The sequence below is a fragment of the Rhinolophus ferrumequinum genome, chromosome 9 (genome assembly GCF_004115265.2).
Source record: "Rhinolophus ferrumequinum isolate MPI-CBG mRhiFer1 chromosome 9, mRhiFer1_v1.p, whole genome shotgun sequence".
Lineage (NCBI taxonomy): Eukaryota > Metazoa > Chordata > Mammalia > Chiroptera > Rhinolophidae > Rhinolophus > Rhinolophus ferrumequinum.
Window position 1 is genome coordinate 6643674 of NC_046292.1, and position 20096 is coordinate 6663769.

General features: G+C 45.3%; 1 protein-coding gene across 3 annotated transcripts in view; it reads left to right on the plus strand.

Annotated features, from left to right (window-relative positions):
- UBE4B (ubiquitination factor E4B) overlaps positions 1 to 20096 on the plus strand; it is a 112161-nt gene that overhangs the window by 12887 nt on the left and 79178 nt on the right. For all 3 annotated transcript variants that reach the window (XM_033113954.1, XM_033113956.1, XM_033113955.1), the window contains exon 2: positions 18383 to 18569. In XM_033113954.1, the coding sequence (XP_032969845.1) occupies positions 18383 to 18569 (187 nt within the window). The remainder of the gene's footprint in view (positions 1 to 18382; positions 18570 to 20096) is intronic.

Genomic DNA, 20096 nt, shown 5'->3' on the forward strand with positions numbered 1-20096 from the left:
AACAGGACTTTATTGGAGAACAGTGTGTATGTACTTCCAGGCCTTTTTTTCCCCAAGTCAAGTTGTTGTCCTTTCAATCTTAGTTGTGGAGGGTGCTGTTCAGCTTCAAGTTGTTGAACTTTCAGTCGTAGTTGTGGAGGGTGCAGCTCAGCTCCAGGTCCAGTTGCTGTTGCTAGTTGCAGGGGGCGCAGCCCACCATCCCTTGCGGGAGTCGAACCTGCAACCTTGTGGTTGAGAGGATGCACTCCAACCAACTGAGCCATCCGGGAGCTCAGTGGCAGCTCAGCTCAAGGTGCCGTGTTCAGTCTTTAGTTGCAGGGGGCGCTGCCCACCATCCCTTGGGGGACTCGAGGAATCAAACTGGCAACCTTGTGGTTGAGAGCCCACTGGCCCATGTAGGAATCGAACCGGCAGCCTTCAGAGTTAGGAGCATGGAGCTCCAACCGCCTGAGCCACCGGGCCGGCCCTGTAAGGGCTTTTGTTGTCTGCATTTTTACTTCGTAAAATGTCCTCATGCTCAAAAAGTCTGGTGATTTCTCTTCTAAGGAAATGTGAATAAAGCAGTTTTTTGACTTGAGATATTATTATTAGAATGGCTTGCGAGTGGGAGAATTTTTGCAAATGCCAAGTGGAAAAAAAGGCACGTGAAAGTGTCCCATTGGGCACCTCTTCGTCTTTGATGTATACGAGTAACAAAGCACGTATAGCCATACTGGGACGAGATGGTGATGTGACAATGTCTCCATTTCTGATTTTAGAAAGGGTCTAGTGGCATTGGCTGAAGGATGACGCTTCACCTATAAGAGGAACTTAAACATGAATGACCTGGTTAGGAAGAAAAGCTTTCTTCATACCAAGAATTTGATGGACAAAGAATGGCCGAAAGTCAGTTTTTCCTCTCTGAAAAAGCCCACTTTCTCTAACACTGTTGTATAGAATCTTGGTTTTGGAGTATTTAGAGTGAGTGTGAATGGAGAACTTCAGTAGAGATTACAGGAAATGTGAGAACTCTGCCCCAGAAGAATTTACACTTTGGTTTCAGCAATAATTATTTTGCGAGTCGATTAAAAAAACACTTTACACGTAGCTGTGTCTTAAAAAATTCTTTTAAAATGTTTAATACTGTCTGTTTCACTTGGTCCCTTTTAAGTGACCAGAATCCGTTTTATGGAATGACGTCTGAAGGGCTACTGCTTGGTCTCGTGTAGGTTCGTTCATCTTGTCTGTTTAAACCACGTGAGATCGAGGATGAGAGCGGAGACCACATCATCCGTTCCTACCACTTGGGGTATTTTTGGTGAGGACATAAAATTGCAACTGCAAGAATCATTTTTTAAAGAGCAGATCCGATGGAAACACTCCGGGGATCTTTCTCTGCCGTGTAATGTTGGGGAACTTGGGCTGTTGATCCTAGTGGTTTCTCCTGCCAATTCCACAGTCAGCTCACAGATCTGATGCTTTTTAGAAGTCGTCCTACGTGTTCATACTGTTTGGGTGAAACAGCCCTATGCCAAAGGAAAGCAATGTCTGGGCCTAAAAGGAAGATGGAAAGAGCAAAAGTTATGGAAGTTAGGACAAAACAAACAAACGGTGACTGTCCACTGTGTGTTAGGTGGACACTTCTCATTTGTGCCACAAGTATTTGCTGAGCGCCGTCTGCGTGAGGCATTGTCACAGTCACTGGGGATGTGGCAGTAAACACAATAGACCAAGTCCCTTGCTTATGTTGTGCCCCAGGGACATAGACTGTAGAAGAGGGGTACAAAGATTCCATCACCTTTCTCTTGCAAGATGCGTGGTATTCATATTATCACCTTCTAAATGGGGAAAGCAAGGCTCAGAGGGGTAACATGGCTAGAAACGGGTGCCGCTGGAATTGGGACCCAGAGCTCACTGGCCCCAGGAGAGCTGCGTGAAGGTGCGGTGGGGAGGAGGTGGACACGGAGCGGCAATTCACGCAGCCCTGCGCTTGTCCCTTGTATCGCTTCCAAGTGGAAGGCTCTGATAAAAAATTGCTCTGATATCAAACGTTGCTGAGGAGTCTGGAATGAGTCTGTTGCCTTCCCTTATTTTCTCTGTGTGTACGTATTTGATGTTTACTGTTTCTTACTCCTGTACCCTCTGCTCTACCTGGAGCCTTCCCTCCCCAAACATTAAACAGCTTTTCATTTTTTTAAGACTCAGCTGAAGTGTCACCTTCTCCTGCAACCTTTCCCTTTGACACCCCACATTCCTGCGGGCCCCACCCCGGTTTGGCTTCACTTTTGCCCATACGCAGTGCCTTAGAGCATCTGCTTTGGTCTGTTTCCCCTGCTAGACTGACGACAGAGACCAAGTCACGTGCATTTTTTTTAATCTCCAAAGCGCATTTCTCTCAGTGCCTGAAACCGAGGGGTGTGGTTAAAGTTTGTTGAATCAATGAGTAAATCTTTCGCATCGTATCCTATGCGTTTTTATATGTGGCCATTTCACTTAACATTGCATTAGAAGCATTTCCTTGTACACTTACAAATTAAAATATCATTTTTAATGGCTACAGGTTTTTCCATCATTAGGTGTACTATGACTGATTTCGTTTTTCCCTAAATTATACATGATTTGGGGGGGAAGCTTTGTCTGATTTTAGGGTGATTTCCCTACGATTTCTGGAAGTGGTAGTACTGGGTAAACCCAGTAAGATGGCATGGTCATCTTTAAGGCTTTTTCTAGAATTTAGCCCGATTGCTTTCCAGGGTGGGTGACAGCCTCAGTTAGTGTCCACAGGGCCGGGTGGTGGTCTGGAGGGCTACAGTCCCCTCTGATCCAGCGTCACTTTCTGAAGATGTAGAGAGGCAGGCGCAGTGCGGCATGTTTGGTGGGGCTCCGTCTGAGCTTCGGTTAGGATTAGGGCCGTGAGGAGAAATGAAGAAGAAGGCTGGAAGGAGAATGTCACGTAAATGGACACAGATGTCAGTGTGCTGTTTTTCTTTGTTAATTACACCACAGAGTGACTCTCTTTGATCTTTCACTTGCCAAATTTTTTTTAAAAAACCATTTTCTAATCTTTTTCTAATCTAATTCTTACCCTGAGAAATTACAGCTTTAGCCTTCTCTTGAAATACATTGTTTTTTTGGACATGCCAGAAATCGTAATAACAACAATAATAGCTCGTGTAGTCAGCACTTATGATCTGCTAAACACTTTACATGGATGATAACTATTTAACTCTATGAAGTCAGGATATGGTTACTGTTCTCATTTTATCCTTGTCAGGGTCACACAGCCATTGTGTGGTGGTAGGTTGAGCCCAGGCTGCCTGATGCCATTGTCCCGCCCTCCTAAAGGTGACACTCAGCAGGCATGTTCTCTGGTGTCCAGAGAACAGGAGTCATTGTGTACTAGAGACAACCCAGAGCTCCCTAGAAAGACACGTGGTGTGTGTCCTTGCCCTTCCACCCACCTCCTGGGCTATTAGAAGTGCTTCCCACTCCCCATTTCCTGTAGGTGAGTTGTCTTGAAAGAAAGTGGTTATCAGGCACTTCTTGTCTGTTCCTCTCACCTTCCAATTTGTCTACTTTATCCTCACTGATGGCTTTCCACTTTTGGGGGATAAAGCCTTCCTCTTCCTAATAAAAGGAATGATGGTAATGGTAGAGGAGAAATGCTCGTATTTATCGAGTGCCAAGCACAGTTCTAAGTGCTTGACTTTTAACTCCCACCGGCTAAGGCTGTCTTCATCTGTGCTCTGTCCTGTCTTGCCCTATGCCTGGCTTTCTTAGTAATCATTTCAGTCTTCCATCTTTCCTTCTCTCCTTTGATTCGGAAAAATCTCCAGTTCGCTCCCTTTGTACAACAAGATGTCACCTCTGGTCCTGCATTTCCCTGTAGCTGTCACTTTATCCCGTTCCTCCCCTTTCACAGACTAGACTCTTACAGAGATGGGTCTCTTATCCCACTCACTTTTCAGTCCCCTTCCTTCCCTGCGCTTTTTGGGGAGTCTTTTCCTTTCATCACTCCACCCAGACTGGTCTTGTGAAGACCACCAGCACCTTCTTGATTGCCAAACCGTGGGGCACTTCTCAGAGTGTGTTATTTCACTTCTCTTTGGCTTTGACCCTGGTCACCACTTCTTTGTTTGAAAGTCGCTTCCTTTGGATACCATGGGTACTATGTTTCCCCGATAATAAGACTGGGTCTTAATATTAAGTTTTGCTCCAAAAGACACTTATGTTCAGGGGATGTCATCCTGAACAGTCACGCTAGGGCTTATTTTCCAGTTAGGTCTTATTTTCGGGGAAACACGGTATACTGCTTTGCTTTTCTGTCTCCCACAGACTGCTCTTTCCTGAGCACACCTTAAGTGTGATGTTCCTAGGGCTCTATTCTTGACTCCCTTCTAATTTCCTACCTCAAGGCGCATTTTTTGAATGAATGAATGCATGCCTGCATGAATGAATGCCCTTTCATTTTCCCTACCATTCACTTACTTATTCTCCAGAGAGTTTTTAGTGCCCCTGTACAGGTCCGTGCTCAGGAGATGGTTGTGAGCTAGACAGCCACGTTCTGCGTTCCCGGCACCTAGAGCTGTCTACCATGTAAATACCGATGGCGCTAGTGCCCTAGCCGGTGCTTATCTCCGGTCTGAGATCTGCACCCACATCTGCAGCTGCCCCAGCACGGCGGACAGGGAGGACACACCGCCGTGCTCACACCCAGCTCTGCTTTGGGGTGTCCTTGGAGCACCCCCAGAACTCTCTGTGGCTCAGAGTGTATCAGGAATTCTGCTGAGAGCCCGTTTTTATGGGGGGGGGGCGAGTGAAGGATAGAGCGCCCATGCATTCCCTGAGAGAGGGGTTTTGAATCATTGTTGAGTCAGGGACCTCCGAAAATCTTACGAAAACTGGAGGCTTGCGTGACCCTCAGGTTTGCAGTCGTAGCCTTAGGCGCCCTAAAATCTCTCCTGGAATCAGGCCACACCAGCACAGGCGATGTGTGCATCTCCTCACTTGGGCCCCTTGACAGTTGCTTCCTCTGAATTGTGTTTTGGCGTCAGGCACGTGCTCATACTGAGTATATGGCGTGTGCTGTTGTCACATACTGTGCTGATACTTGGGTATTGTGTACTCATCTCACTTCTGGCATTACCTTATTTTTTCTGTCATCGCTGTACTTCTGTCCTAATTTCCTTACCTATTTGATTTTAACTTAATAAGTTAATACATTATTTTAATAAATAATTAAAATTCATTTTATATGTTTTTTGTTAATCGCTTTAAACAACAAAATGCTAACCATAAATAAAAGAAGTGTCACCCGCCTACAAGGCATTTCTTTTTGGGTACAGGCATCTCATAGTCAGTAGTCCAATTATAACTCATCTGAGTCTCTTCTTAAAACCTCCTTCTTCCGTATTCTCAGTTACGGGTATTTTACTATCCACTTAGGTGTTTTGCCCTGAAGTCTGGCCTCTCCACTCTTCCTCACAGCTCACTTCCAAATAATGACTGATTTGCGTTGATTATACCCACTAAGTAGCCCTGGAACTTCCCCTCCCCCGCCCCCACTGCCCAGGCTTGCCTTGTCCCGCCTCAGCCCATTCTCCACATATGAGTAGGAGCTGGATGAATTGTCTTAAAAGGTAAGTCTGACCCAGTCACTCCCCTGCTGAAATCCTTCAGAGTCTCTTCCTTGCCTTCATCAAAAAGTTCTGCTACTTAGGATGGTATTCAGATCACATCATGAACTTGTCCCAGCCTGTCTGTCTTGCCTTGCGTCTTGCTGTGGCCGTACACTCTCCTAATCAGATGATCCCCGAATCCCCTGAACACGGTGTGTTCTCACAAAACCTCCGCACCTCGGCCGACGCTCCTCGGACCTCTCACCTGGCTGACCCCTACCTGTCCTGGAGAAGAAACTGCACAGTCAGGTGACATGCACAGTGTTAGAGTTCACATGTTGCTCAGTTTTCAAAATTACTCTCTGGGCTGGTTTGATTATGACATAACTCTAGTTAGTGTGAGTGAATTTGAATCCTGAAAACAGAGTGGTGAAAAAAGTCAGGTGATACTCTGCGCGCCCTCAGGTACGCTGATGGTGTCTCTGGGGAATCGAGTACTTGTGCACGCGCGCACTGTAAGTAGCAGAACAATGTACAGAGCTTCCGCAAACATGGCATTTATTTGGAGGGTACAGGGGTCCTTTCCCTGAACCCAGGGACAGAAAAGCAGGAGAATGGAACCCAGAATCCAAATGCTGCCAGCGCCTCCTTGGTCTTGGGTTTCCGCTTTGGTAGAATCACCCCGTACACACTCCCCGTTACCTTGCCTCTTTCTCTCTTCCTTGTACACGTTTGGCAACGCTGGCTACTCCAGCCCCATGCCTACTACATGCTGCGGAACGCAGAGCAAATGCAAGCCATGCTGGTGGGTTTGATTTTTCCCTCAACTTTTTGTTCTGAAAATTTTCTGATCTGCAGGAGGTTGAACGAGTCACCTAGAGTCATCAGTCGTTGGTGTTGCCGTTTTGCCACATTCACTGTGTGTGTGTGTGTCTACATGTATACCTGCATACATACACATACTTGTTGGATTTGGCTGAACTGTTCGAAAGTACAGAGAACCATAAAGCAGAGATGGAAACTAGGTGGTGGTCAGGGAAGGCCTCACTGAGAAAGGGATATTTGAGCAAAGACCTGAGGGAAGGAGCGTGCCAGGGGATGGGCAGTGTGCAGTAAGTGAGCCTGCCATCCAGCCATGCTGGAGCAAAAGGCACTCTACGTCCTGGACTGCCGCTGTTCAAATGCTCACTGGCCCTTCCTGGAAAGGTTGGATTTCTCCGCCCCGCTGGCTGCAGGTATGGCCATGTGACTTGTTCCAGCCAATGAAATGAAGGGCTCGCTTCTGGGCCAGATTGCAATGTGCCACCACTTGTTCCTCTTTCCTTAGGAGTGTTCCAGGTAGCAGCTACTGTCTCATCGTGGGAGTGACAATGACACGGAGCCGAGCTGCCCTTTCACCCGAATGTTTTCATGTTTTATAGACATAGTAGAAAATAATAATGGTTTCAGTTTCTTCATTAGAAATTGTTGTATGAAAGGAGAAGATGGGGAGAAATAGAAATTTGTTATGCATCACTACCATTTTCATTTATGTATAATTTGCAATAATGGAGAATATCCATTGTAATTTAAATATACCCAAAGGGAATCACTGCGAGTGCCCTTTTGCGACCTGCTTTTTCTTTTTTCTTTTTTTTTTTAAATTGGGGAAGGGGAACAGGACTTTATTGGGGAATAGTGTGTACTTCCAGGACTTTTTCCAAGTCAGGTTGTTGTCCTTTCAGTCTTAGTTATGGAGGGCGCAGCTCAGCTCCAGGTCCAGTTGCCGTTGTTATTTGCAGGAGGCGCAGCCCACCATCCCTTGCAGGAGTTGAACTGGCAACCTTGTGGTTGAGAGGATGCGCTCCAACCAACTGAGCCATCCGGGAGCTTAGCGGCAGCTCAGCGCTAGGTGCTGTGTTCAATCTTAGTTGCAGGGGGCGGAACCCACCATCCCTTGCAGGGGTTGAAGAGTCGAACCTGCAACCTTGTGGTTGAGAGCCCACTGGCCCATGTGGGAATCGAACCGGCAGCCTTTGGAGTTAGGAGCACGGAGCTCCAACCACCTGAGCCACCGGGCCGGCCCTGCGACCTGCTCTTTCAACTCAATTTTTTAAAAAAAATTGTGCCAAAATACATGTAACATAAAAGTATACTTCTTTTTTTAAGAGCAGGAAATAGTAAAGTGAATAGAAAATATATTGTTTTCTTTTAAACATATGGCATTACTGAGCTCCATCTGTGTTGATGGATGGATGGATGGATGGATGGACGGATATTGGATGTGTGTATAACCTCCCTGTGACGTGATACCAGATGCCCCAGAGTGAGTTGCAGTCCTCTCCTTTGTGTCTTTTCTACTCTCGTTGTCTCTTGTGCAGACCTTATCGTGCTGTATCATCATTGTTGATTTTCTTCTGTCTTTCCCCATTGGACCTGGAAATCCGTGAGGGTGGGAATTATGACGCAAGTGTTATTTTATCTTTAGTGCCTGCTACAGTGTCTGGTGCAAAGTAGGGACTTAATAAACCAACAAAGGACTGAGTTTGGGGGGCAAGATTATGTTCATCAAGTGTCTTTTTTTTTTGTTTTATTTACTGGTACCCTGCATATTTTGAACCAGAAAATGGAAATATTCTTTATTTCAGTATACACTCTCATCAAAGAGGGCGTTAATGATCTAACAACGTTATTCTAATGTTAGCGTATGACCGTAATATCTGCAATACTGACATTTTAATACACAAATTCATGTATTCATAACTAATGATGGACCAGCACTGTGTCGTCGGGTGTAAGGCCGCCTCTGTCTGCAGGTCACTGCAACTTCAGGCAGGATTTCCTGCTGTAAAGATCTATGGTTAAGAGTAGGGTTTCCAGGTGGGAATTCCTGCCCGTTCTCAGGAATTTTTTTCGCTCTTCCATTCCCGAATCCCGAGATATAAACTGTTTTCTGTTCTCCACAATGAATCGTTTCCACAAAGTGATGGCAGATTCTACCAACCACCTGGGTTCAAGGAGCCGATTTTCCTCATTTCCCGACCAACTTTTCTCGGGATTCGGGAATGGGAAAGTGAAAAAAATTCCTGAGACGGGGCAGGAATTCCCCCTCGGAAACCCTAGTGATAAACAGGAAAAATGTCTAAGAGATACATTGTGAGTAGTACGTTTATTTCCCATTGTGGGTATTACTGGGTTCAAGGAGCCGATTTCCTCCCCGATTTCCCTACCAACTTTTCTCGGGATTTGGGAATGGGAAAGCGAAAAAAAATTCCTGAGAACAGGTGAGAATTCCCGCCTGGAAACCCTAGTTAAGAGTATGCACTCCAGAGTCAGATTGTCTAGATTCACGTGAATCTACTCTTTTACTTTCTGGCTTGTGAGAGCAGGTCACCTAACCTCTGAGTTCAGTTTCCTCATCTATCAACTGGGAAAATAAATGTACTGCTCTCTTCGGATTATTAACTAAGTTTATATACGTGAACCCCTTAGAACAGCATCTGGCACACGATAAGGGCTGGGGGAGTGTTACTCACGTTATTATAAAATACTCTTTGGTCTTAGCATGTCCAAGCAGTTTGTCAGTGGCTGAACTAAACGACTGTGTTACCTGAGTGCCGACTCAGCTCCTCTTTGCAGGCGAGAAGGTAACGGCATTGTACTGAGCAGTAAGGAGACATTTACTTGTGTTCAGTTCCAATCTTTGAAGGAGAACTTAAGTCACTTCTTGCTATAATGTTAAGGTTGAAGGAAAAATTATTTTCCCCTAGTTTTGGCCTCATGGATACAGTCTACAGTAGCAGACTGAGTTTAATAGATTCTCTAAAAAGGGGGATGGTGAGGGTTAGGCGACCAGACTTTTGGAGCTTTTGAGTAAAAATTAATTCAAACTTGTGAATTTTTAAAAGGAAACTTGGTGGAGTTCAGATCACGGAGCTGTGGTGTTCAGATTTTTAAGTGCGTTTACTTGGAGATGTATTGTGGGGCGTAGATACAAGCATCTTGTGAAATTTTACAAATTTTGCATATGGCCAGCTATTAAAAAAGAATAAAACCACAGTAAGAATCAAAACAGGAGGTATTTCTAGAAGGGCACCATCCTGGAGAGTAAATATTTGGAAGTGTTTTTTGTGTGTGTGCGGTTTTTTTTTTTTTAATGTGGAGATTTAATTTTTTTGAGTAGAAGAGTAAGGTGGCTTTTGTAGAAAGACTATTTACTAAATTGAAAATGATGCTTTGGTGGTTCCTTTGCCCCCACAAAGTGCTAAGAACAGGAGGAACAGTGTGGCCTCTCCTGCCTGAGGGTCTGCCTCTGCCACGCAGTGGCCCGTGCTGTTTTGAACAGTAGCTGTTTGGAATCTATTTTTAGTTGATCAGGAACGCTCGTGTGCGCGTAGGAAATGCAACATCAGGACAGAACAGTGCCGGGGAAAGCCCTCTTTCAATGTCGTTTGGGAAGCAAGAACTGAAACAGTCAACCCAAGAAAAACTCCAGGAATGAGATTTCCTTATCGGTATATCTGGGTTGAGTTGTGGTTTAAAATAAGGACGTAAGTTGAGGAATTGGAAGTGCCTTTTTTATGCTTTTGGTGTTTTCTGTCTGTGACATCTGGGAAAACAAAATTCTTTTAAAAAGGGCTTTTGTTTAACTTACGCCAATCCTGTGTGCTTCGTGTAAAAAAGTATAGTAAGCAAAGAGAAAAAGGTTTAATAATATTTGGGACTATTTCTAGTTTGTGTCTCATATGTTGTGTTGGTGATAAAAGTGAGATCGCCTCTCTTACTAGTCCAGTGAATGAGCTAGGCCTTTACTCCTGCAACTGCTCAGAGCCGTTCTCTTGGGAGTCTCCTGTCCGTATTCCCAGGGTCCTCAGGTTGCTAAACCGGTTCAAAGCCACCAGCAGTGTGGGAAGTGGTCAGTCTACCCAAGGCTGAAGGGCCCTGTCTTCTACCGACAGCGACAGCGCAGCTGTGGGCAGCCCAGAGCACTGCCTCATTCACGGCCGTTTTCTTCTCTTAACAGGAGGTCTTGAAGATGGGGGCCAGGTCAGGTCCTACCAGTCACCTCCTACCAGTTCACGTCATGCGCGGACCTGCCTTTGTCCCTTACTCCGCTCTTCCATCTCAATATATTTCACAAAGTCTTGATTTTTTTCATTCTTTTTTTAAAACCTGTGTTTGTGGGTCGTGGTGGTTGGGGATCGGGGAATACCAGCACCATGGAGATCTTGCTTTTTGGAAAACTTCCTTTCTTCCTTCAAGCCCATATTGCAGTGAGTCAGGACATCAATTCTATGTTGATATCACCGAGGAGAACATCAGAATCTAACATCTGAGGCTGAGCTTGGCACCAAGATTTAAAGTGGCTTCCTATCTTCCCCAAAACAGTGTGTGTGTTTTTTCAAGGATAATGACAATATTATTCCATAATCAGTAAACTTTATGTGCAATGCATTTTCTGGTATTTTTTATTTATTCTTTCATTCATTCAACAAATATTCAAAGAGCACCTAGTATGTGCCAGGCATACATGTAGGCACTGATGAGACATCAGAGAAAAACGCTGAGAAGTCTTTGCCTTAAGAAACTTAAGAGTAGGGGGTAGTGAGTTAGCATAATAAACATCATGTATGTTGTAGGAGCCGTGAAGAAAAATGAAGTGGAGAAAGGGCAAGTTGTCTTACATCTGTATTTTCATCCCCATGGGAGAGACCGGGAAACTGACGCACAGAGAGGCTAAGCGGCTCATCTTGAACACACCTCGCTCGTAAGTAGCGCAGGTTGAATTTGAATTTGAAATCAAGCATGGGCCCCTAAGTTAAGCTGCCTCTAAGGTAATGAAATGTAACTTCTAGCTAATTCCCAAATGCTGGGTTCTGTGAAAATGTAGTCTCTCTTCACTAGGTGTTCTGTCGTATTGGTATGTATACACAAACACATTTTTAAAAATTAAAATTAAAACAGTATCAGGTAGTAAATACAGTGTTTGGATAAGGTATTTTAATTTGCACTAAATTTTTTAAAATGTAGAATCTTCATAGTGAATGTAGCTTTCTAGTGGGCCTTGAGGGTTAATTAGGATTTACTTTTAAAAATTATATCCTATTTGAAGCATATAAAGGACTATACTTAACACATAAGTTATGAAGCATAATAAGATGAATACCCATGAACTCACTGCTCAGTTATGAGCATACAACCCACAGAATTTTCACAAAGTGGACACACCTGGGAAACTCGTATCCAGTTAAACAAAGACCATCACGAGCACCCTAAGAGCTCGCTCATGCCTCCCGCAAGCGTCTCGCCTGTTCCCCCACCCTTCCTGCCTAAGGTAACCACTGGACTAATGTTTCAGTTTTGTTTTCTTGTATTTGAACATCAGATAAATGGAATCATGCAATCTATGTTTTTTATGTCTGGCTTCTTTTGCTTGGTAGTGGTGTAAGGTTCATCCAGGTGGTTGCTTAGGACACAAGTGCATTCATTTGATTGATTGTAGATTCCCGTGTAAAAATATACCACCGTTAATCTGTCTTCACTTGTACTGTAGTTCTTGAAGCACCTTTTCATATGCCTTCCCATTTCGTTGTAACAATGACCTGTGAAAGCTTTTAAGCCTGAGTTTATTATCCCTTTCTTTAAAAATTTTTTATTGGGGAAGAACAGTGTGTTTTTCGAGGACCCATCAGCTCCAAGTCAAGTCGTTGTTTTCAATCTAGTTGTGGAGGCTGCAGCTCCCTGGCCCATGTGGGAATCGAACCGGCAACCTTGGTGTTATGAACACTGAACTCTAACCATGGGGCCAACCGGCCATCCTACCCCTACTTTCTAGCTGAGGAAACAGAGACTCTAAAGAGTTAAAAGATTTACCCGACATCACAACAAGCACCACCAATCCATGGGCACCAGCGTGCAGGTTTCCTGACGGATGCCAGGTCCATTTCACTCGGCTAAACCACATTTATTATCACGTCTTAAGTGTAACACCACTGGGGTCTGCAGCCACCTGGTTTCACTCCATGCATGCCCACACTTAATTCTCGTCATCTGGTGGACTCCGGACCTTCATCATAATCCCTCCTTTCCATACCCTCTCAACTCCTTGTCCCTCTCTCCCCTACCTACTAGCCTGGCAAAACCCCCAGCTGGGGTTAAATCCAGCTTTCCCTGTACTTGCACCTATGACGCTGCTTGTGGCTGGAGACAAATACACCACCATCTTGAATGGTTTCTTTTTTTCTTTCTTTTTTTTTTAAAAATTTTACTGGGGAATATGGGGGAACAGTGTGTTTCTCCAGGGCCCATCAGCTCCAAGTTGTCATCCTTCAGTCTAGCTGTGGAGAGTGCAGCTCAGCTCCAAGTCCAGTCACAGTCTTTCAATCTTAGTTGCAGGGGGCGCAGCCCACCATCCCATGTGGGAATTGAACCGGCAACCTTGTTGTTAAGGGCTTGGGCTCTAACCAGCCGAGCCATCCGAACACCCCTCTGGCAGCTCAGCGGCAGCTCGTTGTCTTCAATCTAGTTGTGGAGGGCGCAGCTCTCTGGCCTATGTGGGAATCAAACCAGCAACCCTGTGGTTCAGAGCTCGTGCTCTAACCAACTGAGCCATCCGGCTGCCCTTGAATGGTTTTGTTTTGCATTCATGACCTCAAGCAGTCGTGAGCTTACCTAGGGCTGCCCAGCAGTCCTCCTTTATTTCCCTAGTACCTTCATTCTCTCCCTCTTTGAGGTGACTGCTTTATACCTTACCTTCTCTCTTTACACCCCTAACTCATCTTTCTGCACTCTCCTTTCACCTGATGAGCTTGTTTTCCATTTCACTGAGAAAATAAAGGCCGTCAGAGGAAAGCTTCAACAAGCCACCAGCATCACATCTAGCGCTGTCCATTCTCCTGCATCACCAACCTTTCTTCCCAGCGTGCAGTCATACTGCGCTTTCTTCCACCTTTAAAACAAACCAGTCAAACCTCTCTTGAATCTGCTTTCCTTCCCCTGTTCACTCCATTTATTATTTTTTACAGGAAAAATCCTCTGTATTTCTTGTGTCCACTTTTTTCCTTCACATTCTGTCTTGGACCCACTCCAGTCAAGCTTTCATCCCCAACATTCCATCAAAATAGCTGTCGACAAGGCCCTCAACCACCACGTCATTGCCATATGCAACGGTCAACTCTCAGCCTTCGTGTTACTCACCGTGTCAATAGAGTGATGTCAGTCACTCTCTCGAAGTACTCTGATTAGTTTCTCGAAAGCCAGTGTCAGTTCTCCTGGAGAACCAGTCCTGGAGGTCTCTCGACAGGACTTGCTCACTCTCCGTTGTTGGTTTCACCTCATCTCCCCAACTTTGACTGTTGGTATGTTGTATGTAGGGCGTCCTCCTCAGACTTCTTAGTCTCTGTCCACACTCACTGCCTAGGTGATCGCACTCTCTCATGGCTTTAAATGCCATCTAGAAGCTGACAGCTTTCAAATTGTCATCCTAACCTGCCCTGTGTCCTGCGCATCAGATCCTACATCTGCTTGACAGTTCCATCTGCATGTTTACTAATCATGCACCTGAAAGAACGTATCTCTACCCCCTTCCATTCTTCTTGCTGTCGTTATCTCAGTACACTGAGCTTGTAAATTGCTTAGGCCCAGGACTTTGGTGTCATCTTTACCTCTCCTGGTTTTTCCTCCTCTGTATCCAATCCATCAGCAAATCCCATGAGCCTGAGCTCTACTTTCAACGTGTGTCCCAGGTGACCACTCACCACGATCTTCACAGCTGCCCACTGCGGTCGACGCCATCCCCCACCCTCCGCTCGATTATTGCACTAGCGCCCTAGGCAGTCTCCCTGCCTTCTCCTGTGCTCCTCCACAGTTTACTCCATAGCAGCTAAAAGAAACATGTTAACATGTAAGTCAAATCATGTCACTTTTCTGATCAGAACCCCCTGGTGGCTTCCCGAAGGCCCTCAAAGCCCCTTCTCAACTCTGAAGTCCCCTTGTGCTGTTTCTCCCTGCTCGCTTTGCTCTCGCCACACCGGTCTCCCTTGAACACGCCAGGCACAGCCCCACGGCACTCCCCAGATTCCCACGTGCCTTGCTTTCTCTCTTCCTTCAGGTGCTTTCAGATGCCCCTTTACCATGGAGGTTTTTCCAGTCTTCCTGACGTAAAACTTGTGGTGCCCTCCCCCCACAGGCCCTGCTGCCCCTCCCTCACTGCATTTTTCTCTAATGGTGCTCGTGACCATTTTGTGCCTTTGGCTGTTGCCCTTCGGCCTCCGCTAGAAGCTGAGCTCCGTGGGAGTGGAACTGTTGGGTTTACTGTGCTGGATGAGTGTGTGCTGAATGCATGAATATCCGAGGAGGCGTCAGTGTCACAAGTCTGAAACACTGTCTGGGCTGGAATATTCAGTTAGACGTTCTCGTGTGTGGTTCCAGTGCTTCTCCCTCAACGCCATGTATTCGTTTCTCCCATTGCTGAGTGAGTACAGAGCTGTTCTGTGCCTGGCCCCCTGCTCAGTGCGGGGGCTTCAGCAGGGACCAAGGTGGCCGTGGTTTGTTCACGGAGCTTCCGTTCCACTAGGGAAACAGACAGTAAGACGGTGAGTGAGAAGTAGATATTTACAGAGCATGAAGAGTGCTTGAAGGATGTGCATAGAGAGGGCCATAACACCCAATGAGTGTGGCGAGGAGAGAGGAGAGCTCCAGGAGGCGACATTCAAGCTGAGAATGGACGCAAGAAAGAACCAGCCATGCCAAGAATTAATGAGAAAACGCTCCCAGGTTAAAGGCATTGCAAGGAGCCAGAGGTACGATAGGGCTTACGAAGTTCTGGGACCTGTCAGGGCCAGGGTGGCTGCCACCTGGTGTGGCCCACCATAGCCCGGAGAGGCAGCCAGTGGCTCTGTAGGACATGGTGGGGACTCCACGTGCAGTGGGAAGCCGTTGAAGGGTTCATGCAGGGGAGAGCGAGTGTGCTTTTAAGGAGTTACTGTGATTGTTGTGTGGAGGATGGATTGTAGGGGCAACTGTGATCACATGCTTTCTTATCATTGGGATCGTATTCTATGCTTAGGCAGATTTTGAAAATCTCCACAGCCCTTCGCAACCACCATTCTACTTTCTGTGAATTTACCTAGTCTCCGTACCTTATATAAGTGGAGTCATGGTGTTTGTCTGTTTGTGACTGGCTTGCTTCACTTAGCATCATGTCCTCCAGGTTCATCCGTGTAGCACGTGTCAGAATTTCCTTCCTTTCGAAGGCTCAGTGACATTCCATTGTATGTATGGACCACATCTCGTTTATCTGTTCATCCATCGGTGGAATCTCGGGTTGCTTCCACCTTTTGGCTCTTGCAAATAATGCTGCTGTGGACACTGGTGAACAAATAACCTGTTCGAGTCCCTGCTTTCTATTCTTTCGTGCATATGCCCAGAAGTGGAATTGCTGGATCATATGGTAGTTCTAGTTTTAATTTTTTGTGGAATCTCCATACTGGTTTCCACAATGGCTGCCCGTTTACAGTCCCAACAGGGCACAGGGTTCCGATTTCACCACATCCTTGCTAACGCTTCTGATATTGTGTTTTTTTGACAGTCGCCATCCTAAGGGTGTGAGATGTTATCTCATTATGGTTTTGATTTGCATTTCAGAAATCTAAAACTTTGCAAGTGTATAAAGAAAGGAATATGAGGCCAGAGTGGACCCAGGTGGATCCTTTAGGAAGCTTTTGCACAGGTCCTGGTGAGAGAGGACGGTGGCCTGGCTAGGGTGGTGGCTGAGGAGCTGAGAGGAGAGGGTTGGAGGACGAGGACTTGGTGATAAATTGTCTGTGTCTGAGGAGAGGAGGGAAGCAAAGACACCGCAGATGCTGGCTCTCTGGCTTGAGTAATTGGGTCGAGAAGAGGGTGGGGGTGGGAATTGCTGGTCCACCCCTCCTCCCCCCACTCTCAAGTGTTCTGGAGTGAAATACTTCATTCATTTCTTTCAGTGAGTTTTTCATCTCAACCAGTTCTCCTTGGGTGAGTTGTGACGACTTTCCCATTTTTCCTTTTCTGTTGAGTTCAGGTCAGTGAGCACCGAGCACCTGTTACAGGTGCTGTGCTCAGCTTTTGGGAGATAAAGATGAGAGAGGCAGCCTGGGGGAGCGCTGCAGCCCCCAGGTTTGGGTCTCAGTGTCCCTTTTCACCATGACAAAATATTGAGGATCCCAGAGAGCTTTGGTCTCGGCGGGTTTTAGCTAGTGACATTTACCAGATTAGAAATGAAAACTGAAAAATTTACACAAAATCATTAATTCTTTCAAAAATAATAAAAGCCACTGTATGTTAATATAAACATGTTTTTATTGAAAACCACTGCATTTCTCAAATTGAATGAGAGGAGTGACATTAATTTCACTTTTGCAAATCATTTTAATGTCTGACTTTATAGAAGACAGCTGGATTCCCATATTAAATTTATTTAAAGAAGTTGTAACATCACATGCCAAGGAGTCTCTAGAGGGAAAACTCCAGTGGACACTTGTTGGAGAATGAGCATGAAAAGGCAAATGTCTTAGTGTTGTTATAAAAATTGTTTTGGCCTCTCAGACCCTCTGAAAAGGTCCTGGAGACTGCTGGTCTTGTGCTGAGATCACAGACACCAGAACCAGACTGCATGAGTTCAAAACCCAGCTCTGCCACTTACTCATCAGGCAAGATACAACCTCTCCATGTCTCAGTTTGCTTGTATATAAAATGGACATAACTCAGTGGGTTATGAGGATTAAATAAGTATGCATTTGTAAAGTGCTTAGAACATTGCTAGAAAATAGGTAAGTGCTACATCAGTGTTTATTAAACAAATATGACCTAATCCCTTCCTTCCAGGGATTTAATCTAGTTCAGTAGGCAGGTGAACAACCGAAGAACTTCAGGGTTTTCTATAAATTCACTGATAGGTATATTTGCAGTCGGGGCACAGGAGGGGCTTTTGGACTTTGGAGTCAAGAATCAGTGGTTGTCTCAACACTAAAAGGAGCAGATTTGCTACAGTGTTAGAGTAACAGGTAGGTTGTTAGTTCAGGTCTGTCCCAGTTAGCATTTGTCACAATTTTTCACCCTCCTTATTCGTCATGGAAAAAATGTGAGCAGCCGCCTGGTTGGGTGGTTTCTTTGATGCCTTAGAGCCAGACCTTGTATCATAATTGTTGCATGGCCTCACTGCCTGGGACAGCAGGTGGTCAGGGAGGGTTTATTGACTGGTTATGAATTAACGTCTGTCAAAATGTGGGGGAAACATTTCTGTGACCCACTAAGACGTTGTGCTATACTTGTAGTACAAGGAAGAAGTTTAGGTGGAATTTTTATTGAAATTAAGAAAAACCTAATCATTTTGCTCTTGAAAGTGATAGTAAAGTTTGTGACTTAGTATAACTTTTGTTACTTTCTCTCATTGTTTTAGTGAACGAAATTGGATATTTATTTTCAATCAAATTGGATATTTATTTTCAATCTTGCCTATTGAAAATGACCAAGTTACATAGTTTGATTAAAATAGCAACAAGCTTTAGTGTGTTTCAGTGTGTAGCATGCTGATTGTAAATTCACGGTATCAAACAGATGGTAAGGCGAGTCAATATGAGGGGGCAGCTTCCAAGAGTCCTGGCCCCCCAAGGCATTGCTTGTCTCCCATGAGCACTGTTTTCTCAAGGCATGTTTCGTCCTTCGGCGCCCGTGTGGTAATTGGTGGGTATTGAAAATGTCGTCCTTCTCGGGCGGAGCTGTGTTTCTGAGCCTGGTTACAGATGGCCCTTGTTTCCCTCACATTGCAGATCCGACGGAGGCGACTTGCACGACTTGCTGGTGGACAGACCTCCCAGCCGACCACCCCGCTCACCTCGCCCCAGAGGGAGAACCCCCCGGGGCCTCCCATAGCAGCGTCGGCCCCCGGCCCCTCCCAGAGTCTTGGTCTTAACGTCCACAACATGACCCCAGCTACCTCCCCAATAGGTGCATCAGGTAAGCCTGTCCTTCACACCTGGACGTGTTATCATTCTAACCACAGCTTCCTACTCCGCTTCCAGGTGTGACATTTCCACAACAGGGTAAAATAAATCGGACAGAACTTTTTAAAATCCTGCCAGCGACAGTTGAAATTTTATCATTACTGTGTGTTTTGTTAAATGGCTATTCATTCTGATAGTAGTCTGTGAAAACGGCTTGTTTTCCTTTCCATCATTTTTATCCTTGTTTTTCAAACAGGGTCTTATCTGTTTGAAAAAGCGATTAAGACTAAATTTCATTCTGCTGATTTGGAGTTTGGTTGATGCTTTTCTTTTAAGATAAAATAATCTGAAAATGCAAGATGGAAAGAATGGTTAAAGTAACAAGCCTCCTATTACGCATTTCCTTGTCTTTGTTCTCTATTGGCTTAGAATTCTTCCTCCCAGTTTTCAGGGTATAAAAGTTGACCTGATACAGATGTTTCGTAACTATCTCATTGACAATTATTTAACCATTGTAATGGTTTATTTCTTTATAATTAATGAACTCATGGTTGACATCTAGGACGATCTTTGTTGGGAAGTGATGATATTGACTCATACTGTGTATTTGAAAATATCTGTCCTTTCTCTAAAGGAACTTTTCTATCAAACATAATAATTATTACCATTATAGTAATTGTTATAATTACTTAAGATTCTAATTATGAAATAGCAGGTGCTAAGAGCCCTGCATTGCTCATCATATCACCTAACAATTTAACATATAATTGTTCATTCTGCTGTCATTTAACATGCTCTCCCTCAGTCGCCTTCCAAATAATGTGGTCTTGACCTTGGGTAACTTGTCAGTTAAGTGTTTACAGAGTTTCTGTTCCTGTAACTCTTGTTAGACATCACTGTAGACTCTTCCCCTTGTAAATAGAAACGCTTATACATAATTCTGCTAATTATAAAAGTGAGAGCGGTTCAGGCCAAAACATTAATTCGTAATAAACAGTGCCTTTGCCTGAAATGTCTCCCCACACACCCCCTTTGAGAAGCTGTGCTGGTCCTCTGATAGGCGCAGGGTTTAGGATTCCAGTGGTGTTTTTACCTTTTCCTTGGAAACAGTGCTGCTTGTCTGTCTCACCTTGATCAGGCCCCGTGGAATGCTCGAAATTGTCCAGGGGGGAGCTAATGGGCTGGGGAGGGGCTTCGAAATCTCACCGCATCACCAAAGGTCAGGCGGGAGACCCAGACCTGCATGCTCCTGGCAAGGCCCCTCAACGCCACCGGGAATAATCTCAGCACGTCCCTTATCCCTGCATATGCCGGCCACCAAGTCTCCCAGGTCCCACCCTTATCCCCCAGTCTCTAATCTCTACATGGCCTATTACGTACACCTTTCTGAACCCTCCTCCACCCCTCCCCAAATTCTGAAATCCTTATGGTCAGCAGCAGCAAAATCCTACTCTGAACGACCCTTCCCCTTGGTGCTGTCCTGGAGTGTGTGCTCTTCTTCTGTCATCTCTCCTTTTGTCTTCTAGACCATTCTTCCCCC